The sequence below is a fragment of the Asterias rubens genome, chromosome 10 (assembly GCF_902459465.1).
Source record: "Asterias rubens chromosome 10, eAstRub1.3, whole genome shotgun sequence".
Taxonomy (NCBI): Eukaryota; Metazoa; Echinodermata; class Asteroidea; order Forcipulatida; family Asteriidae; genus Asterias; species Asterias rubens.
In genome coordinates this window covers 660,642-688,028 of record NC_047071.1, presented here as the reverse complement: position 1 = coordinate 688,028, position 27,387 = coordinate 660,642, and the positions used below count along the sequence as shown (strand labels likewise).

The 27,387-nt window shown below is 40.6% G+C and overlaps 1 protein-coding gene across 10 annotated transcripts in view; it reads left to right on the top strand.

Moving 5' to 3' along the window:
* LOC117295390 (ubiquitin-associated protein 2-like) overlaps positions 1-26,399 on the top strand; it is a 32,086-nt gene extending 5,687 nt beyond the window's left edge. Inside the window, exons 4-27 of one of the 10 annotated variants that reach the window (XM_033778020.1) lie at positions 318-431; positions 1,299-1,545; positions 1,900-2,007; positions 2,623-2,689; positions 3,913-3,992; positions 4,484-4,542; positions 5,290-5,561; positions 6,086-6,151; positions 6,812-7,004; positions 8,005-8,133; positions 8,616-8,821; positions 9,586-9,760; positions 10,385-10,472; positions 10,944-11,134; positions 11,490-12,017; positions 12,798-12,978; positions 14,264-14,352; positions 15,673-15,750; positions 17,240-17,423; positions 20,067-20,239; positions 21,247-21,349; positions 22,205-22,294; positions 23,375-23,389; positions 24,933-26,399. In XM_033778020.1, coding sequence (XP_033633911.1) covers positions 318-431; positions 1,299-1,545; positions 1,900-2,007; positions 2,623-2,689; positions 3,913-3,992; positions 4,484-4,542; positions 5,290-5,561; positions 6,086-6,151; positions 6,812-7,004; positions 8,005-8,133; positions 8,616-8,821; positions 9,586-9,760; positions 10,385-10,472; positions 10,944-11,134; positions 11,490-12,017; positions 12,798-12,978; positions 14,264-14,352; positions 15,673-15,750; positions 17,240-17,423; positions 20,067-20,239; positions 21,247-21,349; positions 22,205-22,294; positions 23,375-23,389; positions 24,933-25,279 — 3,783 coding nt within the window. In that variant the 3' untranslated portion in view covers positions 25,280-26,399. Of the gene's footprint in view, positions 1-317; positions 432-1,298; positions 1,546-1,899; positions 2,008-2,622; positions 2,690-3,912; positions 3,993-4,462; positions 4,543-5,289; positions 5,562-6,085; positions 6,152-6,811; positions 7,005-8,004; positions 8,134-8,615; positions 8,822-9,585; positions 9,761-10,384; positions 10,473-10,943; positions 11,135-11,489; positions 12,018-12,797; positions 12,979-14,263; positions 14,353-15,672; positions 15,751-17,239; positions 17,424-20,066; positions 20,240-21,246; positions 21,350-22,204; positions 22,295-23,374; positions 23,390-24,932 lie in introns of all 10 variants that reach the window. The other 9 variants (XM_033778023.1, XM_033778022.1, XM_033778015.1 and 6 more) reach the window with 9 other exon arrangements.
* The last annotated feature ends 988 nt before the right edge of the window (positions 26,400-27,387 follow it).

Sequence of the window (27,387 nt, the reverse complement as noted above, 5' to 3'; positions counted from 1 at the left end):
AACATTCAAAACATAAGTTGCTATTGCTGACAATATCGTTTGTTGGAGTCTTTTGAATGGATGGTAAATAATTTCCTTCTTTCATCAATTATTTTAAGTGGGATTTGAAATCCTGTTTTCTCCAGAAGATAATCAGAGCATACAAATCGAAATGTTGAGTTTCAAAACCACCGCAACTCAATTTGAGATTATTATTATCTGGTGTTAACACAAACCTTATCAATTATTTTGTAAACCAACCAGCGCGAGGAGACCTAGAAGCCTGGGATTTTTATTTTGCAAGGTTAACTTTGTTTTTCTTGATGTTGTTTGGCCAGGTGCAAGATGTAACCCACAAGTCAGAAGATGAAATCATGGTGGCCCTGTACGATTGTCAGGAAGATACAGAAAGAGCGATCAACCTCCTCCTTGAAAGAGTAGACGGGGACCAGGTGAGATAAACCCACTTGATAATAATAAGAACTAGTTCTTTTATTTTACAATGACGTATCAATGCACTTTACATTAGTGGCCAGGGTCCAGCTTCATAGAACTGCTGAAACCCAAAAAGTAGCTTAACACAGCACATTATGCTTACCAGAGACGGTCAAAATTAGCCAAAATATCATGTCACATGTACAATTTGTGGTATCCTGCTCGTTTCTGCTAAGCGAGATTTTCTGCTTAGGCAGCTCTATGAAATTGGCATCTGGTCTTTGGGCCAAAAACATTACAGTGATCTTTCTCAGCTCCCTGGAGAGTATATAGCCCCGGGCTGCCGTGGCATTCCAAAAGCTTTTTCAACACAACATCAACCTCTACTGTCTTAGGTACCCATTTATACCCCTGGGTGGAGAGAAAAAAATAAGTGTCTTGCTCAAGGATACAAGTAAGTATGGTGACCAGGATTCAAACCCACACCCTGACGACTATAACACCAGAATTTGAATTTGATTCTCAGAACCACTCGAGCATGACACCTTAAACAGGTTTCAAATTTTCTATTAGTTGGTGGGTCTTCTTTCAAGTCCATCATCTACTCTTCAAATGTTTGGCCAGGATTGGGCGCATCTCACAGCCTTCTTATTAGCTGCTATTAGGTCTTCTTGGCAGCACTGTTCCTCAAGGGCTGGGCAATGTAAATGTGTGGCATAGATTGGGGTGATGTGCCACAATCGCATTTGTGTCATCAACATTGGTAAACCCCCATTTATTCATGTGTGTCTTGCATCGTCCTACCTCTTTAGGTAGTTGGTCGGTATGAGAGCACAAGATATATTATCTTGATTTTTCTAACTGTCTTAATTTTATTTGCAAAGGGCGAGTGGGAAACCATCAGCTCCAAGAAAAAAGTAAAGAGCAACACGTCTACCTCTCGGGGGAGCAATAGCAACTCTGACAACACATCAAACAGTAGGGAAGGACGGTCAGAGAAAGAGGGAGGGGGCCGAGAGAAGGGTGGCAAAGACAAGGAGCCTAGAGACAGGGACAATAAGGAGAGAGATGGCAACTATCGTGGGCGTGGCAGAGGGGGAAGAGCTCAGCTCCCACCACGGATGACCAAAGGTGATATTTTGAACTTTTTCTGTTTTCAACTCTAAGATGATTGGCTGAATGTGATGAAGCTGGCTTAGCATTGAAAATTATTGCTGAGCAGTGAATACCATTTAGTTCACGTCATTATGACTGGTGCCCCATTGTTATTTTGGCTTATGAAAAAAATTGCTAAGCGGCTTTATGAGCACTGCCCACCTCAGAATTTTACACTTGCGACCCATAGAGTTACATGCTTTATAGGGCACCTTTAGCGCAGGGTTCTGCAATTAGCAGTGCCGTGCGGTTGGGTCCTGGGCCCAATTTCATGGCTCTTTGATCTGTGGTATTTGAGTTTGTTTCTCTCTTGTAAATTTCCCCTGAAAGGTCGAGGGAGAGAGTCGGACTCTTCAAGCAGGGATCGAGAAAGGAACGACCAGAACAACAAGTGGGAGGGCGGAGAAAGTGGCAGGGGGCGTGGCCGCAAGGCGCATGGTATGTAACAGAGGGATATGGGTAAAATAGTGTTAAACGATGCGATTTGTCACAAACATGACAGTACAGTAGTGTAGTTAGAAAGAAGATTCTTTTGATAAGTTGTCATTTTACCAGCCTGATGAACTTCTTTCATGATAGAACAAAAAGGGTTGTGTCAATTCAATATCAGTTCAGACCTTCGATTCCCCTGAGTTCTTACCACTTTAAATAATTGTTTTTCTTGTAGCCCAAAACCAAGAGTGGCTTTTAAACCTTGGTTGGGGAGAACTTGTATAACAAAACAAAAAACAAACAAAATTTTGTTTTACCAACTTGAACAATTAGTGTCCCCTGCACATATCTCCCTTTGTCCACACTCAGGAAACGGAGTCTAGAAAGTGGGTCAACACTATTTGTTCTTCAAATTTGATGGATTCCATTGTACAATTCTTCAAGATGCATGGCACAGTTTTTCCAGATTTCATTTAAGTATTGAATAGATAAGTTTCTTCGAGTAGAGGAAGATATAAATGTTACTTGCCAATCTAAAATTAGAAGTCATTGGTATTGTGTGTTTGGAAATAGAATGGCTGATTATGCGCAACTTTGAATCATTTCTCTTTTGTCTTACAGATCAAACGAACGGTCCATCTCGACGTGGTGGAAGGGGTCCAAGATCCTACACTAATCCAAAATTTGGGTAAGTCCCCAAGGTGTTTGATTATCTGCTGAAAAGTTTTCACTGAAAGATTTTCCTTTTTACACTGTATGCAGTCGAGCACACATCACATGCCATTTTTATTTTGTCATGTATATTGGTTCTAAGCGATGCCATCCTCAATGATCTCAAAGGGTGAATGATTCTACACAGTACACAGTCAACCCTCCTACAGGCCCACCATTTAATATCATCCACTATGATTTTGAATGATACATGAACTATACCAGCCTGCATGCTATTGTGTGGTGGATACATCTACACAGTACACAGTCAAACCCTCCTACTTGACAATTCAATATCATCTGCTAAGGTTTTTAATAAGGGAATAAAAGGGTAGCGACTCCTTCTTTCACGGCCATTTAGAACCGGCAGGGTCGTTGCCGTGTGATAGGGCCTTTACCACATGGCCACGATCTTGCAAGGTTTTAAATGGCCGTGAAAGAACGAGTCACTACCCTTTTTTATTCCCATTCATAAATGCCTTTTTGGTTCAAAGGCGTAATAAAAGAAGGAAACTCTGTAAAACTTATGTGTTTCCTCTGTATGTCCATGTACGACGTCCGTTCGTTGCATTGTTATGACTGAGACGCCTATTTCCGACAGTTTCCGGCTCTGTATGTGCGCATGCGCGTATAGTCTTGGTGCGACACGTTCTCGTTTTCCTATCACACACAGCCTGGCCAACTTACCGCATACGTCCGCGCTACGAAACCGTAACTTCTACTTGATTGACGTACTAAAAACAAGTATATGCGCCTTTTAAACATGACGCACATGACGCTCGCAGTTTATATGCTGATCAGCAGATTGTGCGTTCACATTTGCTGCATTTTTTGCTTTGATGACACATAGAAAAGAACAAGTGATGCAAATAGCCGTACAATTGCCATACAAAATTACAAGCTTTTGTATTGGTTTGTACATAAACACGGATGCGCCCACACGGCTTCAAAACCTTAGTGCATGTGTATAACAGGGTGTTAGCGCTATAGTCAATAGCTCTATGGCCACTAGTAAACTAGCTGGGAAATATTGCCAAGAGTGCTAGAGTCTTGTTGTTATCAGGCATGATTGAGATTCATCCTACCTAAGATTGATTTCGGATTTGTTTTCCTTCAGGCCAAATATTATGTCTGGTTGCAAATAGTTTTTGATACAAAATCTTTTTTTTCTATTTTCTCTTCTGTCTTCCTGAACACCAGAACGTTCGAGCAGAATGATGCTTTCAAGCCAGGGGACAATGTGTGGACCAATCCCCCAGATACATCCAACGATAACAACAGTAAGTACCTCCTTTAGCTGATTAGATTTGTACTTCACTACAAAGGTGAAAATATTGGTTTTTTTTATCAATATGTCCAGAATTATGACACATTCACCAAGGCAGTTTTATTACCATCACATGGTACCCATTCTTTACGTCGCATAAAACCATTCCCTGTACACTTCCCACTGACAATCATTCTCTCCCTGATACCCCCTTCCCCCCCCCCCCCCCCCCCCCCCCCCCCCCCCGCTCAATGGTGACTGTAACAGAGAAAACCATGCAATCAGAACCAACATTGAAAGGGGGCAGGGGGGGCGGGGCCAAAGAGATATGGCCGGGATTGTAGTTAGCCCTGGAAGAGCTATTTTCTGTGTTCAGCCCCAAAATGTCATATAAACAGTTATTACATTTTGTTCAATGATAAACAAAGCAATGATTTACTCCTTTGGTCAACCGAAGCCACTATATCTAACGAATAATTGTAGTGGGTGATTTCACTGTTTCAGCCTGGGATGGGAGTGCGATAGCTACAGACAGCTGGACGGCGGATGACTGGAGTGGTGATGTAAGATTATCAAGTACCGGTTTACCGGAAGTTCTGTTAGGTCTTTTCTATAAAACAGTATTTCTCTGAATCTCAACTACCAGTTACCTTTGTGTTGTGGGCCATTTTCATGAAATGGTAGGCCTGAAATTACATTGTGGCCTGTGTTGCCCTTAGTCTTTGCCTTTGTGCCCCTTCAAATATTTCCAATAGACTTCATAATCCAGCGGAAGTGCCCTTTGAAATGGCATTCCTAACTCCATAGACATGGCGCTGATTATCAACTATCAATTACTGAGACATTGTGGGTCATTTGTATAAAATGGCATTTCCTGAATTCCCTAGACATTACTCCGATTATCACCTACCGGGTTCGTTTTATGACCAGCGTTTTCTAGATATTCCCTAGACATTACTCCGATTATCACCTACCGGGTTCGTTTTATGACCAGCGTTTTCTAGATATTCCCTAGACATTACTCCGATTATCACCTACCGGGTTCGTTTTATGACCAGCGTTTTCTAGATATTCCTCTGATGTAGAGAGTACAAGCTTTTCTATTTCATATGTATGGCTTCTCGACCAGTCAAGTTGCTTTAGTTGAACAAGGTCATATTCAAACAAAACTAGGGTTTGAAAAAGTCACATTTTGTGACGTCAGAAACACAATCTATGGTAAGATTGTGGTATTTTAGCTCAGTATTTCAATTCTGTCCCATTTTTCCTTTATGTACATGAACTCACATTTGATTGACTAACTATTGCAGTTGGCAGAGAGTAAAGTGTTTACACCCAGTCCCGGTCAAACATCCGAAATTCCCAACAATTCTGTTCAGCAGCCCTCGGCTCAGCCCCAGCAATCTCCTCTGTCCACCAACGCCCAAATGCCGCCCTCTATGCCAGCAACGATGTCGGTCAGCTCCATGGCGCCCTCTATGGGCCAGTCACTGGCAGTGCAATCTTCATCCATGGGGCAGCCGCAGTCCATGGCTGCTACAATGCAACAGCAATCTAGCGTCATGCCTTCAATGCAGCAGAGGTGAGTCATATGCACAGAGAGTTTTTTATAGTTTCCTAGAAAAACATCGTAAAGAGAGTATGGCAGCTTCTCAAAAGTCGGGCACATTTTAGGCGCAAAGGACTGATCCTGTGGGCACACACTCACAATCCTTGACACAGCCAGAATATTCCGGTAGAAAAGACTTATCTTGTTATTTTGTATTCAGAATTTCAAAAACCATAGCATGTGTTCTCTCTATGACTGGTTTCCTACAATTTCTTCTGTCGCACAAGTATGCAGCTCTATTTGATCCTAGGTTTTGTCAGCATTCCTATACCTGGCCTTTTAACCAAACTGAGGCCGGATCCGAATTGGCGGCTACGGCCACTGCTACGGCCGGATCGCCGCATCATCATGCATTGAAGTATAGGAAGCCCTTAGCAACACCCCTGGCAACGGTCGTAGCCGCAGCCGTAGCCACCAATTTGGACACGGCCTGAACACGTTTTATACATAGCTAAATAGTGGTATGACATGATTCATAATTACTTTCTTTTCTGAAGGGACGTTATAAACTCGTACAGCATGGAGGATTCCCATACCAGCTCAGCTCCTGAGAACTTCACAAGGTAAGACACATTGAGGTGGTCAAACAGTAGAGGACTTACTTGAAATTACTGCAATTAACCTTCTATAAGTAAACCTACAAAAGTTAGGTAACCTTTGCTCAGTGTTTTGACGATGAATAGAGCAGGCTAGATGAAACATTGAGACCAACTAAGAAAGTGAAGTTAATAACGAGAAGTCCCCTCGATCCACTAAAAGAACTCACTCTGCAGCAGTGAAGATAATAGCGAGAAATAAGTCCCTTCAATCCACTAAGCATAAGTAATAGTCCTGGCTTTTGCCCAGTAGTAGTTAATAAGCAGGACAATTCTTTTCAGAACTAAGTAGTCTTCTGTATTGCAAAATCTACTCCATGTCCAGAGATAAATAACTAGACAAGTTATTGAAGTTATATATATTGATACATTACCATGCAATGCCTCTGAACCTACATACTTTGCCTAGTGTAGCTGGGCCTAGATTTGGAACAATCTTTCTACTGTCATTCGTGAATATGTTACTTTATCCACATTTCGTAAAAGTCAAAAGACTCCCCTTTTCCCAATGTAATTTGCTTTTATGCACGCTATGATCTTGACGGATTAGCACCTTATAAGTTTTTTCACCATCATCACACATTAAACGTTCCACTGCTATTGGCTTTATATTGCATTCCCCTGTAGGATTGACCTTGCAGCGTTATTTGGCAAGTCCACCCCCCACGCCTCTAACGTCACCTCTCAGCTGACGTCGGGTGCACCAGCGAGTATGTCTGACCCTATGTCTTCTCAGAGACAGTCTTCAAACGTGTTCAGCCAGTACGGAGAGATCAAACCTCAACCCCCCATCTCGGCCAATGACAACAAGGTCAATCAGGTAAGACTTTAAACAAATATAGCCAAGGTTTTCTTCTACAGTGGGGAGACTTTTGGGACGTAGGTGGCATCAGACTTACCAGGTTAAACCATTGTCCTTGGTAATGTGTACATGCTCAGGACTATGTTATTGATGCACCTGCCGTCGATTTCACCAAACTCTTCCTAACTTGGGATTAATCTTAGGACTTAGGACGAGTTCAGTTCTGTATCCATAGACGTTATGCACATCAAACCCATCCTAAGTTAGGACGGGTTACTCCCAATAGGATTAATACTAGCGTTTTGTGAAATCGGCTGCTGCCAGCCTCCTAGCCTTCATAAGTCTCCCATTGCTTCATCTCTTCACTGTTGTTGAATTCACACCCCATCCCCCATCCCCCTTCCCTTACACCCAGAAAAAAAAGTATTGGCCAATATTGGGGAATCAAATGGGTTTCCTGAAGCATTTTAGGCATAGTTTTTCCCAAGCTTGTTTGTGTTTTTTGAGTCATCTGGTAAAAGGGTGTTCTTATTGCTGTTTCTGTCTCTATCACTGGTTCTGTCTCTGGCCAGCCAGAAGCTGGACCAGAAAGCTTGCTTTATATAATAATACAGCATTTGTAAGGCACACTTTCCTGTAAACCATTTACAGGCGCCGGTCTAGTAGAAACTAAGGTTAAAGTACTGTCAAATTAATAGGAAAGCAAGCATGAACAAGTGTGTTTCAATTTCTGCCTGGAAGAGAGTGATGTTGTTTATTTGTCTGAGGTCTTCAAGAAATGACCTCCAGTGTCTTGGTGCTATGTTGTCCCAGTAACTGGCCAAGCGATATGGAGGAAAATCAAGCGTATTCGTGATAGATCTTAGGCCTGGTCTTGTTGTGTGGGGGGCGTCTTCAGATTTTGTATGTAGGGTGGAGCTGAATCATGTAGTGCCTTGAAGGTGTGAGTAAGATCATGACAATCTGACAAATATACAATTTTGTTATTTTGAATGATGTGTCTGTATTGCATGAGTAGATGGGCATGCCACCAGGGCAAGGAGTGCCAGGACAGGAGGCGAGTGCAAATCAACAGGCCCAGCAAAGAGCTCAGTCACAGCAAGCATCAAAACCAACAAAGAAGAGAATGCCACCACCATCCACTAAGGTAAGACCTGTACACATTCTTCAACAATCCCTAAAAATCCACTAATTAATAAGCTCATTAAAGAGCACTCTCAACATAGAACATAATCTACTTAAGAGAGAATGCCTCCACCATCCACTTAGGTAAGACTTGTTCACATTCTTCAACAATCCCCAAATCCACTATTCAAAAAGCTTATCAAATGACAGTCTCAAAGTAAGACAAGACTTCTAAGAGAACTCTCAAAATAAATAAAAAATCTACAACAACAAAAATACAAGGGAATGCCTCCACCTGCTATGAGGTACTACCTGTACTATTCTTTAACCATCTTACTAACAACCAATCAACAAGCTCATGAAAGAAACAGAATCATGTGGCAACATTCCTTGTGAGAAAATATTGAAGTTTTCTGCAAAAAAAACAGGTTTTGCCGAAGCCAGTCACTAAAAAGGTAACAGCTTCTCAAAGTGCTAATCTTGAAACGTTCTTGTGGTTATCAGATTCCTCTGTCAGCTGTTGAGATGCCAGTATCAGCAAGAGGACTGGGTGTTCTTGATGTTCAATTCGGTGCAATGGATCTTGAACCATCGGTTGATTTTGGTGTGTCTAGTATGATGGCTGGAGTTCCTCCAAGCAGCACATCGCTGCAAGGGTCTGTCCCAATGCCATCGTCTGGCCAGCTACCTTCAGCTATGCCATCATACAGGTAAGAATGGGTTTCTCTGTAAACGTTTTTAAAAAAAATGATGAGAGATCGCCTCACAAGGCTGGACGGCCACTTCTAGGTGAGAGATACGCTTACCTGCTTTGAGCTATCGACCCAAATCAATTGCCATTAGGGGCACGTTACTACTCTACTCCAGGGGCTGAAACAGGGTTACCCTTCACAGTCCATAAGGATGTAGGCATGGGTGTCATTTACTCGGACCCAGGCTGGTAGAGCAGAATGCACTACCTTCCAATGTTTAATGAAGCGTGTATGGTTAAGTGCCTTGCTCAAGGGCGCAAGTGTCATGACCGTTTGTCAAACCAACACTCTGCTGCTAACAACACCAGAGCTTTGGTCTGGGTCATGGCCAAGCATGCCTTGAATTGTGTGGCCTTTGTTGTCCCTGACTCTGTTGTCCCGAGTCTTGGCCTTGATGCCCTAATCAAAAGTTTCTCAAAGATGTTTCAAATGTATTAATGGAAGTGCCATTTGAAAAATTAAAATGGCCTCTTAAGTTGAAATTCCAGGCCTGGGCAAACTATAAAGCAAATCATTTATATTATCAAAAATAAAGCAGAGCGAAGGAAGAACAAATAAACAACAATACAGAATCTAAGATAACAATTAACACAAAGTGCACTGTAGTTTGTAGCTATACAGTGATTTTTTTTCACTCTGCCAGTATGCAAAGATTTCTTGAGCAGTATGCAGAAGCAATAGCGAATATTGAAACCTCCGATTTTATTGATGATTGTTTGCAGCATGGGTGAGTCAGCAGCTGTAACGGCCCCAAGCCACCTGTCCAACTATCCCAACAAACAAGGCGATAACTACCCATCGTCAGCAATGAACACGCTCTTAACCGCCAGCACAGCCTCGCCGATCCCAACAACATTGGAGCAGAGATCTATCTACGGCCAAGCACCTCAGAAACAGGTCAGATTGTAATATATTGATGCAACACTAGAGAGAGCTCACAAGACTACATATAAGTCCAACACTTTGTGTGTTCACGTAACTCCGTGTAACAGATTTTATGGCTCCTAACTCTTCAACTGAGGTAGTTCGATTACTTTGACTTGAGTCGCCATAATCAGTTACTCAGACTCTAATCCTGATAATTCTTACTTTGAGTTGAGTCACCATTATCAATAACTCACACTCAACCATCTGGACGACTCTGCTATGTACAATGGAACTACTCACTGCACAAGTTGTTTATAGGGTCTCAAATTTAAGTCCCATACAAATGACGTCAGAAGGAAACATTCAGACTTTGACAAGTGGAAAAGCCGATTGTCTAGTGAAACAACAAACTGATCCTGCTGGCTAGTCACTGACAGAGTAAAGGGCAACCCTGTTGTTGGACAAAAAGGCTGACAGCGAAAGAACTTGGGTTTTATGAGCATGTAGTAGGAAACAAACAAAAAATTCACGCACTTACAAGTTTGCATCAGCTGGTTTCAGTGTGTTTTGCAGTTGTTTTGATTACCAAATTTCATGGAAGTATTCCAGAAGCTTATTCTGTTTTAATGGTTAGGTTTTTTGTTTCTCCTCCAGATGGCTCCTGAGCCCATCCCAATGCCAAATCAAAACCAAGTGGGATTTATGAATGCACAGAAAGCATCACCTACCCAGCAGATGGATGGTAAGTACAAACTTTCTAAATCTGAAATCCAGGAGTGAAGACAACGTCAAGGTTTCTTTACAAAAAGTACCCAAACCCTTTAAGCAAACAAGTTATGCATAGAAACAGGGTATTATTGTCCAGGGGTGGATTTCACAAAGAGTTAGGACTAGTCTTATCTCGAGTTAGGACAAGTTACCTAACTTCGAACTAGCCATATGTTTTGTATATATCTTAGGACTAGTCCTTAGTTAGGACTAGTCCTAACTCTTTGTGAAATCGACCTCTGATTTCCTTCGTACTCCATGGCTGAGATGATGTGTCAATACTTTCGTTCTACTGACTATATCTGAAGATCACGTCATAAAAGACTTTACTGATCAGCCTTGTCGAAAATTACCAAAAGTCACACTTGATAAACGTCCAACCTAAAACTAACCCACTGAGATAACTGTTTGGTGATTGTTCTTCTCTCCCTACTCCCTCTTATAGGTAAGACAGATAAGCTACAGTCCGGTCCGTACCATACACCTTCCATGCCATTGCAGCTATCCTCCCTAGGGACACATCCAACGAGCCTAGCAAGCAACGCCATGTCCCAGTCACCGAGTGGTATGCAAGCGTCTACGGGTCTACACTCACAGATGGGATTAGCGTCTCATGGTAATCAGCAAATGAGACAGGTATGTAGTTCCGAACAGTAAAATATATTTTGAATCAAAGTTTTTACTGAACCGAAAGCACTGGGTATGGCTGATGTATACTTAATGACCATTTTCCCTGACCTAAATTTTTAAAATATTTGAAACTGATTGACGTTTCTGCATGAAATGTTTCTCACAGTGTGTAAGCTGCTAAGCACAAAAATTTGCTTAGCATGGAATTTCTTCCTTGATAAAAACAGGCTTACCAACCAAATTTCCATTGAAATTTGCCCTCCTACCTCCAGATCATATTCATTATTTTTTTGATGTTCAAAATGTGAGAGTTTTTGTAAAAATTGTGCCATTTTAATACAAGTTATTTCTTGACCTTCAGACACAAAACTCCTACCATCCAACAAGTGCTACTGCGATGACAACAACTGTCCATTCTCAGGTCAGTCTGCCCAGCGGTTTGTCCAACATGCCCCACGGCTACTCAGGCTCCAACATGAACGCCAGCAGTCACCCCAACTCGGGCATGGGCGCAAACAACCTCGCCCAGTCCAACCTCGGCGGGAGCAACTTGGGTACCTCCAATCTTGGCAGCTCTAGCCTCGGCGGCTCCGCGCTGAACAGTTCGAGTCTCGGTGGGAGCGGTCACCAAACGTCAGGTCTCAGCAGTCATTCAACAAGTGGACTATCATCCAGTGGTGGCTTGACCGCAGGCGGTCTGTCCAGTGGACCAAGCACAATGAGCACACAACCCTCGGGACTATCTAGCTCAGTCAGTGGAATGTCAAGCTCAGGGCATATGACTGGAACGACTGTATCAAACTCTATGCCATCACAGAGTGGCGCACAGGTAGCACAGCTGAGCAGCAACAAATTGGGAGGTCTGGACGGCAGATTGAACTCTTCACAGGTCAGTGTAGACCTTAACCCAATCCTAAACCGATTTTGGTGGATGATTCAGTACCGCGTGGCCATGCTTCGCTTGAGGCATGAAGAGTATTTGAGTTTGTATTGAAGTGCTATAGTCTGGAGGATTATGATTGCTATTGTACCAGTCAGAAAGCCTTCTGGGGAATATGGGTCAATAAACCCATCAATCCCATCAAAATCCATCTCTAATTACCACAGCTAGTTATTCGACGATTTTAGTGTTGGAGTAAATAGCCCTTTGCTTACTATGTGGCATTCAATGCTACAAAGCTGGTATGGTATGGTATTTCGCTTGATTAGGTTAGGTTTGTATAGAGGATGAAATAAATTCTCTGCATGCATTGTTCACAGTGGAATTAATGTAGACATGGGAGTAGGAAACTAAGGCAATGTTCGAAATGGCGACTTTGGCTACAGGTATGGCTACAATCCTGGCCCACCCATTCCTAACGTTACAAAAAACCCATTCCCTGTCCACTTCCCAATGATAATAATATTCTCTGCCCCGCTGTGTAAGTGAAGAATGCTTAGTAACGTGGAATACGCACACACACAAGCAAAAATTCCCTGCTAGCTTGGGAAATACACTTGATGTAAGCTCGGAATTCCCTGCTTCCGTAAGCGCCTGTTCTTTGCTTACAGTAAGTAGAGGCATGAAACTTGGCCCAGAGCTTGCGCTGTTACAAGTGTAAATAAATCAGTCAATCAATCAACAAATCAAATAAATAAATCAATATATCTTTGTGTTTGATGGCCACAGCATGGTATGGATCACAGTCATCCGACGTCATCCAGTCTTAATAGTCACTCGTCAATGACCTCTAATGCCAGTACGTCATCGCTGACTACATCCAGCTATAATACAGTCAGTGGAATGTCATCAGGACTCACATCGGTTACATCCGTTGGATCATCAGCATTCAAATCATCACTTACATCAAGTAAGTTTCTTTTATTTTGAGTGGTGTCAATTATGTTCATGAAGATGTCCCCAGATGTTCCTGTCCTTCATGCATGTGGATGTTTCATCTGCTGTCACAAACCCAGTGTCCCTTCTTGGTACATGAAGTATGTCTACATAAGTGACCTTGACCTTGCTTGTTGACTTCAAACTTCTAAAATATTAACTCCTGAAATAGAAAGGTTATGGCTGTTTCTAAGTTCAGTGTCATCACTACCAAAATGGGCCTGTGGCTGTACATGGAATCATGAACTCTCACATAGTTACTGCATGTGCGCGCATTCCTTCCATATCATAGCTATGGACAGCCTGCATGCAGTAACTACATAGGTGGGACTTAATTCTCAAGGGTTTAGTCTACCCGTACAGAGGCTGAAGGTATTCCACCACATGATGTTAGTATCATCATTTTTGAAATGGTCAGTTAGTATAGGTTCAACTGAAATCACAAGTGCTGAAATGATGCTAAGATACTTTCGTTCTACCGACGTAACGTCTGAAGAAACTTATCATTATCTTCTGATCAGCCAGTCAACAGTTTACTATCAACAGGGTTTGAATTCCAGGGGAAATCTTTAGTAGACCTCCAGGCTTGCATTTCAGACCTTCAAGACCTAGCCAGGAATACATTTACTAGACTTGTTTAGTAGAGAGATATATTTGGAAACAGCGCCAAAAAGTTGTGAAACCTTCCAAGTTGTACATGTTCATGAAAAGCGGCAGGATGCCATACTTGTGTGGCTGAGAGGGTACTGTTCCTATGTGAATAGTATGGCTGAATTCAGATTGACGGCTCTTACTATGGCTACATCTGTTGCTTAGGACGTCGTATACTTCAGTGCATGATGTCATGGCAATCTAGCTGTAGCCATATCCGCCCATTCAGACACGGCCTTGCTGGACTTGGGCCATAGACCGTATTGAATAACCACTTTTTGCTATGAAAAGTTGCCATCTTGTAGGGCAAACCGTATGCGCGTCCAAACGCGTACATCATCAAAGCATGCACCACGCCACATTCCCGGTTTGATTTCTACGGCACATGCACGCACATACACACGTACTGATGCCATCTTGTAGGTCAGATATTTTAGCCGGGTGACGTCATGTTCAATACGGTCTATTGGTCCAGTGAATATTGCTAGGTCCTGATCTACTTAGCATTGCTTGGCCCAAGTCGACTGCACCTATCAGTTATTATCAAGGGGTCACAGTTTTTTCCCCCATATATAAGTGATGTGAAATGTCCCTGGCCTTCTTTGCAGATAAAGGACCACCAAACTTGCCACCAGGGATGCCGTTGTTCAACCCCCAGTACATCATGGGCCATGGCATCTTGCCTGTCAATCCATTTGTAAGTATCTTAGGTACAAATTTAGCTTCAATAAACACATTTCAGTAATTCCCTCATATCCTATTTGGGGGGAAATCATAGCCACATCAGAATTAGCCATCAAGGTTATGGTAAGACCTTATTCACATGATGTCATCCCTCACGATACATCTTGGTGGTACCACTTTGGGAGTAATTGTCTTCTCACTTCGTGTATCTCAACATATGCATAAAATAACAAACCTTGGAAAATTTGAGCTCAATCGGTCGTCAAAGTTGGGAGATAATAATGAAAGAAAAAACACCCTTGTCACACGAAGTTGTGTGCTTTCAGACTCCTCTTGGTTTTGAGACCTCAAAATCTTATTATGATGTCTCAAAATCAAATCCGTGGAAAATTTCTTCTTTCTCGAAATTCAGATGGAGCTGTTTCTCACAATGTTTAAACTATCAACAGCTCCCCATTACTCGTTACCAAGTAAGGTTTTGTGCTAATAATTATTTTGAGTAATTACCAATAGTGCTACATGTAAGCGCCTTTGAATGTAAATCAATAGACCTCTTGCATTGGCCGTAATCTTTGATGAAACATGCATTTGTCCTTAAATGGCAGACCATGAGGCGTACATGATGTCTGCCAGGGGTCTATATGAAGTGCATGTCTCCATTTTCCCATAAAGTTGCTAGATAGGGGTGTTCCTGATGGTTAAGATGATGTTACTATACTTTCGTTCTACTGACAATGTCTGAAGACTTCTATAAGCTTACTGATTGACCATCAGCTTAAGGTGTTCTTGCTTCAATAATTTCTTGTTCGGAAAGCACACATGTATTAGAAGAAGAAGAAAAATGTTTGTAAAAGATGCAGGAAATTTTTCCTGATTGCAGGGTTTTTCTCAAAACCTCCTAGAGCCTTTAAATTTTTCTGAATAAATAATATTAATAATGATATTCTAACTTTCAGAAAGATATGTTGAAGTGATGAATTATGAGACTCGATTATGTAGCACCTTCGCAAGGTGCTATGGCGCATTCAGCAGCCACAGCCGGGAACAACGGGGCGAACCCCTACTTTTTTCGAAAAGTGCACTGGGTTCTTTTACATGCATTACACAACACATGGGACCAACGGCTTAACGTCCCATCCGATGCAATGGTTAAGTGTCTTGCTTAAGGACAAAGGTGTCATGGCTGGGGATTCAAACCCATATGCATTTTATAACAAACGGTTTTCAAACGCTTTTCAAAGACCAAGTTGCCTGTGTCCCTTTAAGCAGCGCTATAAAATTTGGCCATTGTCTTCAAGTTGATAACAAAAGAGACATTTTTGTTCTGTTCCAGCAGGCTGCAGCAGCTGCCTCCCACCAATCGTTCTACAATTATGACGACCTGCAAATGCAGTTATCGAGAATGCCAATTGTAAGTTCTGACTCAAGTTTGATTTGCTAAACTCTTCATTATTGGCACATTCAGTTTCATCTGCGGTTATTTAAAAAAAAAATATTGATTAAGGAAATTTATTTTGTTTTTGGTTTATTGATTTGAGAAGTTTTCACCCTTTAATATAAACCTTCTTTGACCATCTTTACAAATGGCCCACTCTTTTGGATGTAGCGATTGTAAAAGACACACTAATACTCAAAGTTCTCTTGCCAGTTCCCTATTACAAAGGTCGTTTCAATAGAAAATTTTCCTGACAATTCTATATTTTAAAGGACGCATCATACCCAGTTCGTATTTGTACACCTGTATGAAGAGGAGCAAGTTATGTTTAAGTTTACTGTTCAAGCACCATGACTGGAACGAGAATAAGAGAAAAACAAATAGTACAAATGGATTTGATTCCAGGGTCTAACTACCATAGAGCACTCAACTATGGGTACTTAGTAACCATTTTAGTGGAATTGATTGAATTGCCAATTTAATGATTTGATAACCTGTACATTGTACTCACATTTTATATGCACTTTTTGATGTTGAGGTTTCCCACTTGCACTAACAGGCCTAAAACTTCATCAAGTTTTCTTGGCTCCCTATTCGCTAATATACAATTAATGAATGTTTATCAGTGCACTGGTGCAAATATTTCATGAGATGAAAGATGGAATGTTCTATTCAAGAGGCAAAGCTGATCTGAATGGACCATTCCATCTGCAATGAAAGAATATACTCGCACTATTGCTCGAATGAAAAACATTTATAATTTGTTTTATATAACACCCAAGTAGATCTTTGTCATTTTAAAAACCAAAATGAGTGTACAATATTTGTAGCGTGCAATAGAGCCTATATTTGCTATCACGTTAATTCCCCTATCAAATGGCAAGGATCTGCTTGGATGTTATACAACATACCACCATGAAAGGGTAATGCCAAATTTCACCTACCAAAAGGTGTTCAGAGGAACATATTTAGACAGTGCTTTTGTCATTAAGATCTGATAATATATTGTCAGTTTGGTGGCTGTTGTTAAAAACATTTGTGTGGTAGTGTTTCACGGGTTGTGTGTGTGTTGTAGGGAATGAACTTGAGATATCTAGGTATGTTAATCAATGGCTGAAATGATGACTCAATACTTTCGTTCTACTGACTATGTCTGAAGATCAACAACAACAAATCTGACTGATCAGCCATGCAATTATAATACCTACATGTTACCATTATACTCATTTTAAAAAAAAGATCCATTTAAAATCGATGACCCTAGGTCGTCAGTAAAGCCAATCACCAGTAACTTTTTACCTTTATTTGTAATCCATTTACGAATATCTGAAGAATCACATGTTTTTCTGGAAGAAATTTTCGAACAAAAACATACGCCCAAAAGAAAAAGAAGAAAAAAAGCAAGCGTAGTGGTACTTGATTGGCGGTTGCCAATAGCAACTATTAATTCCACTTTGTACACCAGGGTTACTCCTATGATCCCCAACAGTTCCCTCAGCCTCCTACGACGATGACCGGTCGTGATGTCACATCCCACTCAACGGCGCAGTATTCCATGACGGACCAGAGCAAGTTCACCAGAGGAGAGGCGGCGTCGCCCGTCGGCTCGTCGCTGTCAACACAGCAGCAGCAGCAGCAGCAACAAACAGGTGACTTAATCAGATTCCTTCTTGTGCCCGATGGTGTCAATTTCATTAAAGCTGCTTTAAAGGCAGTGGACACTATTGGTAATTACTCAAAATAATTATTAGCATAAAACCTTACTTGGTAACGAGTAATGGGGAGAGGTTGATAATATAAAACATTGTGAGAAACGGCTCCCTCTAAAATGACATAGTTTTGAGAAAGAAGTAATTTTCCACGAATTTGATTTTGAGACCTCAGATTTAGAATTTGAGGTATCGAAATCAAGCGTCTGAAGGCACACAACTTTTTGTGACAAGGGTGTTTTTTCTTTCATAGTTATTTGGCAACTTCAACGACCAATTAAGCTCATACTTTCACAGGTTTGTTATTTTATGCATATGTTGAGATACACCAAGTGAGAAGACTGGTCTTTGACAATTACCAATAGTGTCCATCGTCTTTAAAGGGTTTTGGTACCTTTTGTAGATCAAGTTTTTGGTAATGTCACGAATCCCTACTCACTGTGAATGAAGATGTATGTAATATAATTTATAATAAGGAACTTCAGCTTTATTGGTCATCAAGTTTTTGCGGGGAAGAAAAGTGAAAAACACAGAGCAATGTTTTCAGGAGAGTTGAGTTAACTCAAGTGCTTAAATAAGTTTCGTCTCACTGAGACAAAAAAAAATTCATGAAATTTTTACTCATTTCTTAAAGAACTACAGCACCTCAGCGAGAATTATGTTTTAAGGGGAGTTTCTATCATCATTATCGTTAAAACCGCATAAAGTTAATATTGAAATTGTTGACGCTTGCGTTTTGTGTCATACAAAAAGTACCCAGACCCTTTATAGGGCCACTGATTTTCCGTTTCAGAAAAGTGCAAATTCCGTTTGGCAAAAACATGAATTCCGTTTCAGGCACAAAAAATTCCGTTTCATGTTTTTTTAATTAGATAAAAGGTTGTTTAATACCCAGGGACACACTTATAAAAATCAATTTGAGATAAGTTGCACTGTTGACTTCGTAAAATGTTCATTTGAACTGACAAATTTCAAAAAAATACTTTTTTTTATAATTGTGGATTATTTTGTATACTGCTGTTCTAAAAAGGTTGCACTGTGACTGCAGTATCAATGCACATGATGTGATAGACTTGATTCCAAGTCTAAAACTGCAGTTGATTCTCTGCATCAGCCACATTGTAGGCTAATGACAGGAGTGTACCCACAAGAGGGCGCTGTTTCAGCATGATCAAAGACTTGGGAACAAGTCTATGGACGTGACCATTCTCCATCCACAAACAAAATGTCAGCCATTTTGTTTTCGCTTTGGCGACAGAATGTTGACAGTTTACGGTTTTATTTTAGACCTTTCCGAGATGAAAAAACATTGTATGTGTTCTTATAGATCATAGGTAAGCTAGTTTGTGTATTATTGTTGGTAAAAGAGAGGGAGAAAATGCAATTTGGGTGAACAAAAAATGTTTAAAACGTGCCGCGAATAATGCCCTTCGCTTAACCATGTTAACAACGTGTGTACATCATGTGTGTAAACATTGAGGATGGTGTGAAGTAGAACAGAATGATCCACGGTTACGATCTCGTACTTTTTAATGGTCTGATTTCTGATGCCTTTTTAGTTTAACAAAAAGAATCTTAATAAAGAATGCAATTTCAATAGTTTTGGCGTCAAGAAAGAAAAAAAAAAAAAAATCAAATTTTCTGAAATCCCGTTTTCCGTTTCAAAGGGCGGATTCCGCGAATTCCGTCCGTTTTCCGCGATCGCGGAAAATCAGTGGCCCTACCTTTAAACAAACGAGTTATTCAGTGAAACCAGGGTATTAGTGTCCAAATTCCCTTTGTACTCCATGGCTGAGATGATGTGTCAATACTTTCGTTCTACTGACTATATCTGAAGATAACGTCATAAAAGACTTACTGATCAACCATGACAAACAACTTGTGTGTTAGAGTTGAATATTGTCTGGTACAGTGCACGCTTTATCACAAGTTGTCACTTAAATTTGAATTCCTCTGTCTATAGAGACAGTTGCTGTGACACATGATTCGGGGCAAGTTTTGCGTAGTTATGTAAGAGATGGTGAACACCCATACACAATTCTGGATGAAAGTGTTATGGTACCAGGGTTTGCTTGTCTGGAGGTTGCTGTACAAAGGCTTGCACTGAACCATTTGAAATAGCAACCGTTTCTATAGTCTGAGAACTTCAAATGTAAACTTGTGACTATGCAAGTCATTGTCCAAGACTTAAATGCAAATCTAACTCACGAAAGGCTTATCAAAAAAACACAGTACAAAGACTTAATACTTCCTTGATCGCGGGAGTTTTCCCCCTTGGGTTTTCCTCCTACATCCAAAGCTCAGCGTTTTGTTCTTGTTTCCTATAGACCTTTGTCACGATGCCTCCATCTTGGTCATGTTCCTCATATCAAACAACAATAATGTATGCTTATAATTATTTTGCATATAGGAAGCAGACTATTTTGTTCTCCCAGCCTCGGTTTGGTTACATTGATATCAATGAGAGAAATTCAAGATGGCTGCACCATGATAAAGGTCTATTCACCATGTTATAATTTCTAACGGGGCTTTTGGATGTGTAATCAAAGTTAAGTGTCCAATTCCCATGTTATACTTTCACAGGTCAAGCGGGTCATCACCAGACGCAACAGCAAGCCACTCAGCAAGCAGCTTTCATGAATCCAGCGACTGTTCCACCAGGCTATGGGTACGGAGGGCTACCTTACTACCCAAGTCATGGGATCATACCACCCGGTCTGCAGTACCAGCCAGCCGTGTTTCCTGCTGTCAATACAGTATGTACCACCAAAAGAAACACATTTTTTTTTAAACTAAAATCGTGTCCTTTGTTGCTCCAAAATTCTAGGGGCATTCATATTAAATACTAAATAATTCACATTAAACATAATCAAAGACCTTGCTGGCATTCTATATGAAATGTTGTGGCAGGCAATATATTTGTACTGACATTTCCACGAGATCAACTTTTCTAAAACCAGCCGCTAATATACACTGGCACCTTTTTGTAATCTTGTCAAAGACCAGTTTTCTCACTTGGTGTATTCCAACATATATGAATAACATAACAAGTCTGTGAAAATTTTGACTCAATTCGTCATTGAAGTTGCAAGAAAATAATGAAAGAAAAAACACCCCCTTGTTGCAAAAATTTGTGTGCTTTCAGAAACCTGAGAACATAAGGGGAATCAACTTGAGATATCCAGGTATTTTATTCAATGGCTGAAATGATGACTCAATACTTTCGTTCTACTGACTATGTCTGAAGATCAACAACAACAAATCTGACTGATCAGCCATGAAACTATAATACCTACATGTTACCATTATATTGAAAAGAACATCCAAAACCAATAATCTTAGCTTATCAGCTCCAATGCCAGCCACCATTAACTCTTAACTTTTATTTGATGTAAATATTTTGCAAGAGTTGAACTTATCTCAACTGGTTGTTGTTGTTGTTTTGGTTGTTTTGGTTTTTTTTGGGGGGGGGGGGGTGTCTGAAAGAAACATTGTTTGGTGGTAACTTGATAGTACTTAAGCCATCTGTTTCACCAAACTCTTCCTAACTTTGTAGTAGTCTTATGACTTAGGACAAATTAAGTTCCCTATCAGAAGACATAGTATACATTGAGCCCATCCTAAGTTAGGATGGGTTACTCGTCGGGATTAATCCCAGCCTTTGGTGAAATTGATGGCTGATTCCCTGGGAATTTGGGCCAAAGAGAGCACAGATAAATGTTTGGATGAGATGTTCAAAGTGTTCAAAATTTGTTCCCTTTAGCAGGTGCAGCCTAACAACAGGTCTCAAGCAGGGACGACGCCCCACTCGGCATTCCAACAAACGGCATATGGTCAACATGGCTCACATAGTGCATATGGAGCAGGTACAGAAACAAAAATGATTTAATTTTTAGTTTAACTGCATCGTGCCAAGTCTGTACACAAGAGATACACATGACATGAATTGTTGGCAGGTATCATAGAGGTTGCACAGAGTCTGTAACCCCCCTGAATATCTGAGAGGTTCGGCTGGTCAAGATTAAGGGCCCAGGGGACGATTTCACAAAGAGCCAAGACTGATCTTAACTGCAAAGCAATCGTAGTTGCTAAGTAAAGTGTGTCACAATACAAATCACTATGGTAATACTGAAAATCCGCTTGCGATGGATTTTATTGCTCTGTGAAACCGGCCTCGAAATAACCCACGGCACCCACAGTGATTGCCCTGCTGTCAACCCACGGCACCCACAGTGATTGCCCTGCTGTCAACCCACGGCACCCACAGTGATTGCCCTGCTGTCAACCCACGGCACCCACAGTGATTGCCCTGCTGTCAACCCACGGCACCCACAGTGATTGCCCTGCTGTCAACCCACGGCACCCACAGTGATTGCCCTGCTGTCAACCCACGGCACCCACAGTGATTGCCCTGCTGTCGATTTCACCAAACTCTTCCTAACTTAAGATTAATCTTCGGACTTAGGCGGGTTCAGTTCCGTATCCAAATACGTAAGACACATTGAACCCATCCTAAGTTAGGACGGGTTACTCGTCCTACCTCAAGTTAGGATTAATCCTAGTGTTTTGTGAAATCGGCTGCTGGTGCCTTGTGCTTTTGTTGTGGTGCATTTGCAAAGTTCCAATACAAGTTAACAGTTAAGGCCTGAAGGTTGAGGCCAATTGTTTTCATGACTGTCTTCATTTAACAAAATGTTATCCCTGATTGTTATTTCTGGTAGGATATGATGATTTGAACCAGTCACAAGATTACACCAAAGGTGGCTACTCAACAGTGTCACAGTCTGGGGCTAAAGGCACAGGAGCAACAGGTTAGTCCCTTGATAACTTTCTGTCATTTCCAAATCCCGCTTCCAATGAGTAGGTTGCACTTTACTAACACTTGGAAAGGAGACACAAATGCTGAACTAAATAAAGCGATTGTGGCTTGGAAGATCGAGGGGTTAACCCTTGGGAACTTTACTACTTTTGTGCATATCATTGTTCAGCCATGTCAATAAGTGTAGATTGAAGTGTAGATTATTTGTTTTCAAATTTTTGAAAATGGTTTCAGAACATAATAAATGCTTGTGTGTTTACTTCTAATTTCGAGCTAGGGTCATAGTTTATTTGTTGTCTTTTTAAATTTGATTAAAAATTTAAAAGAATAATACAAGAAAAGTCACCTTGAAATAAAAGTTTCAGCTGAATACAGTGTATTCTTGCTGAGAAAAAAACAGCAAAAAAACATTTACTGTATTCTCACAAGATAGTTTAATCCGTCCCCTTTTGAGCAAGGTTACAGCTGGTACAAACTTCATCTCTGGCCGCAGCATTCGTGAATGGACACCAACCATTAGAAATCTGAGAAACGATTCATTCTTTTGGAGGGGAAATTTATTCAAAACCATTTTACATGGAAGGGAATCTTTTTCTCAAAATAGTTTATACAATCAACAGTCACAGTGCTTCTGACCAAGTAAGATTTATGGTGAATAATTGTTGGAGGATCAACCGATCTATGACCATATTGTTAAATACAAGTGCTGAATTGGAATTGCGCATTGCAAACAAAGAGCCTGGAGGTGTGGGGTTTTTTTTTGGGGGGGGGGGGGGGACTTGTCTTAAAGTTATTAATTGTTAAAAAGCCAAATATTTCCTCCCAGAATCTCTCTACACTTTTTTGTTTTTAAAAAATAAGTCTTGTAGAAAAGAGAAATGCCTCTTTAAGGAATGCACTCATTTTCATGACAATCTTTATCTAACCTTTGCATCCCAACACTTTGCCATGAATTCCACGTATTCATCTTTTTAAAACTAACTTGCACATTATTCTCTCTTTCCCGTTTCCCTTAACCTGTTTGCTTTATTTGCTGTGGCCTGCATTTTGTCTTCATTGCTTTGTGTGACAGCAGGACGTAGTTCAGGTAAATAACAATGCACCTTCAGCCTTGATACTATTCCTTTGAAAATCCAGGCCCAATTTCATGGCTCTGCTTACCGTCGAATTTGAGCTGACGATCACAATTCTCTGCTCACTGTCACAGCGCCAAATTTCTGTGCGCTCGCTGTGTAAGTAAAAAATGCATGATAATGTGGAGTAAGCACCAAACAAGCAAAAATTCCCTGCTTAACCTGTGAAATACACTTGACATACATGTAAGCGCGGAATTCCCTGCTTCCGTAAGTGTGGATATTTTGCTAATACGGTAAGCAGTGTCATGAACGTGGTCCCTGATTATTTCCATATAAGATTCATTATCATTTTGGGATTTCATGAAGAGCCACATAATGTCAATGTAAATCTCAATTAGTTTTTTGACGTTAGCCCTTGAGGATAACGATATGTAAAGGTTGAAAATGCTAGCTTTTGGGTTGTAATATCATACCTCACTTGACTTCCCTTCTAAGCACCCCTTACCCCTAAATACCCCAAATACTCTAACTCTGGCAGGAATTTTAAACAACTTTTTGCAGTCGATGGATTCAAAATTCACTGTTTAAATTGTGTAAGTCTTAACAGTAACAGTTGCTTTTGTGTGTCCATCGTCTTTAAAGACACTGGACAACTTTGGTAGTTGTTAAACACCAGTCTTCTCACTAGGTGTATCTCAACATATGCATAAAATAACAAACACCCTTGTCACACGAAGATGTGTGCTTTCAGATGCTTGATTTCGAGGCCTCAAAGTTTAATTCTGAGGTCTCGAAATCAAACTCGTAGAAAGTTACTTCCTTCTTGAAAACTACGTAACTTCTTAGGAAGCCGTTTCTCCCAATGTTCTATACTATCAACAGCTCTCAATTACTCGAATACCAAGTAAGGTTTTATGCTAATAACTATTTTGAGTAATTACCAATAGTGGCTTTAACATAAACTGTCGCTTTTGTGTGTCAATCAACTTTAAAACACCTTCATTAACTAACGTTTGTCAGGATGTATGGGTCATGATACTCTTCCCTTTTTAGTCTTGATTTCAGATTTTTGTTTGCCCTCGGTAAAATTAGAAGTTTTTTGTTTTAGTAGTCTGAAGAGTCTATTCTAAAAATATTTGGTAGCATAAAACCTTTCGGAGAGGTTGGCGGTATAAAACATTGTGAGAAACGGCTCCCTCTGAAGTGGAGTTATTTTAGAGAAAGAAGTAATTTTCCACGAATTTGATTTCAAGAACTTGAGGTCTCGAAATCAAGCATCTGAACGCACACAACTACGAAATGTTCACAGGTTTGTACATTTATCCTGGTTATGCATATGTTGAGATACAGCAAGTGAGAAGACTTGTCTTTGACAATTACCAACATGTTCAGGGTCTTTAAGGCCTACACCATGTTCCATGTAGGTCAGCACCAAATCTCAATAATTAAAATGTTCCAAGAAACAAGTTTTGTGCCTGATGTCTTTTGCGCAAATGAGATGAGACGACTTTAGACTTCTTTTTCTAATAAATTTTGTCTGACTTTCTTGACTAGTGTCTGTCACCTCAGCTTCAGCTGTACCAGCGGACATGACAGCTAGTTCCTACACAAACAAGGCTCATTCCCAGTCCTATGCAGACAAGCAAGGCTTCCACACAGGTACCCCGCCACCATTCAATTTCCCTTTGGCCAGTGGCAACCAGGGAGGGCCTCTGACGCAAGCGACAGGCTACCCTCACGCCTCCTTCGTGCCGATGATGCCACACAACACCATGTTGCCACACCAACTTCACAGCGATGGTCAGGGTGGGTCGTCTCAACGATCCCAGGGAAGCACCAACCCCGGCAAGCCGGTCAGCAAACCACCTTACGGAGGATCCACATACTGGGGCGCTAACTAGAACCTGGTACCAGTCAATCATATATATAACACGATCGTTCGATCATGTTCAGTCCACATTGCATCTGGACACACACATGTAGATATTGTTAACTTATCCTGTTGTATTTTATGGAAACAGAAATAGTTTGATGCATCTGCTTCATTTTCACTTTTTTTTTTTTTTAAGTACACATTTTTTTTCTGAATTATTGTTTTATTATTCGTCCCAAGGCCAGAAGAAAAATTGCGTCATTTTTTGGAGCAGGCCTTGTTTTACTATTTGTGTATGTACACCACAGATTTGTTCCTAGCTTTAGTAATGGGTCATATTTGTTGTGATGCTTTGTTAGTACGCTGTTAGTTCAGACCAAAGAATGGGGTTTTATTCTCGGTGCCAAATTATACTCTGGTCTCTACAGGGTTGAGTGAAAACATAGAAGCCATTTGGTCTTTTATTCTGACATATAACTAGACAGTGAAAATAGTGTGTATTATAACGTCAAGATTTCATGGTATACAGACATCGGATACCTGTTAGGGTTTATTGGTGCTGTTATAAGGGAACCAGCATTCTGTTTTGTGGGCCGTTCCCTGGCAGTGTTTTTTGCACTGGTCCGATTTTATTAGACCGAGGCAGAAAACATCAAATCTGATAAAGTAATAAGTTGAAAGAAACATGATGGAGAGGATGTGCTTGGAAACATCAACCTTTGACCTAATCGCAAATACTCGGTAAGCCCGCGTAAGGCGTGGAATGAGGTGCATGCTGGTCTAGCTAGCGATCAAAGTTGATCCCTAGCTAGACCAGTATGCTTTTTATTCAACAGTTAGCACTTGCACAATGTGTACTTGCGAAAAGGTGTATTGGCTTTGGCATCACAGTGTCCTCTCAAGAGGTCCATGCAAAGATGGACAGTTGCTTCTAGGTGTTGAGGTTGGTCGACCTCGACTATGGCAGTGTACTAGGGGGTTAATAATTTGGTATTGAGTATAATCATCCCTTATTGTGGTATGTATGACCCTTTTTAGAACAGAAGTCCATGTCACCGGAATCATTATTTGAAATCATTGTTGTTTGCCAAAAGTTACAGAGCAAGCCAAGGATTGCCTACTCCATCAAAACATTGTCTCGTCTCGTACACTCATCACAGTTAAAATTCATCACACATTCTAAGTTCATTTGAATTCCATTAACCAATGAAATTGTAAAGTTCTCTCATGATTCATTAACAATCAATTAAGAACTATTGTCTTCACAGACTGATTTCAAAATCCAAGTTGCTGATTTAGTTTGATTTGCGTGATGTAAAACAGTTTATAAATCTTTGATTTACGTTTAAAAACTATAAGAGCAAGAGCAAAAAAAGTAACTCGGCTGTCTTTAGTGCAAACCACATGTGCAGGACTGGAGTGTGATCTGAGGGCAAGACCATTTTTTATTTTGCAAACGGCACTTCCAGTGGAAAATCTTGACGTCTATGAGAAACCTTTTAAAGGGGCACCAAGGCTAACACCAGAGCCCAATTTCATAGAGCTGCTAAGCACACAAAATTGCTTAGCATGAAATTTCTTCTCAGGATTACCAACCGAATGTCCATTTCTTGCATATTGCTAGTTACTGGTATTCAGCTGTGTTTTCAAATCCTGAAAATCACAAGAACATTTGGTCGATAATCCTGTTTGTCAAGGCAAAAATTTCATGCTAAGTAAATTTTATTATTGTGCTTAGCAGCTCAATGAAATCGGGCCCAGGCAACAGAGGTCATGGTCACCATGTCAGTCCAGACATGCACATTATGGGCAAACAGTCGCTTACTATTACAATCATCTTTTCAGATTTGTACAATTCCTTATTTCCATAGGACCAATACCTAAAGAGTGAGATAAATCTCATCAGGGTTGGAATATTTGTTGAAAATATCCATTTTGAGAAAAACCAACATTTTTAGTCACTGCTTGTCGTACTGACTTAGTCAATAAATAATACCAACAGTAGCTTTACAAATAAAGAACCTGGTGACTTTCTATGTGTTTGACACAGTTAGATAGTGAAAAATAGTATGTGAGAAAGCTTTTTGTGGTTTAGTCAATGTGGGTACACTTTCTATCAACCGGCTTGTTCATAGC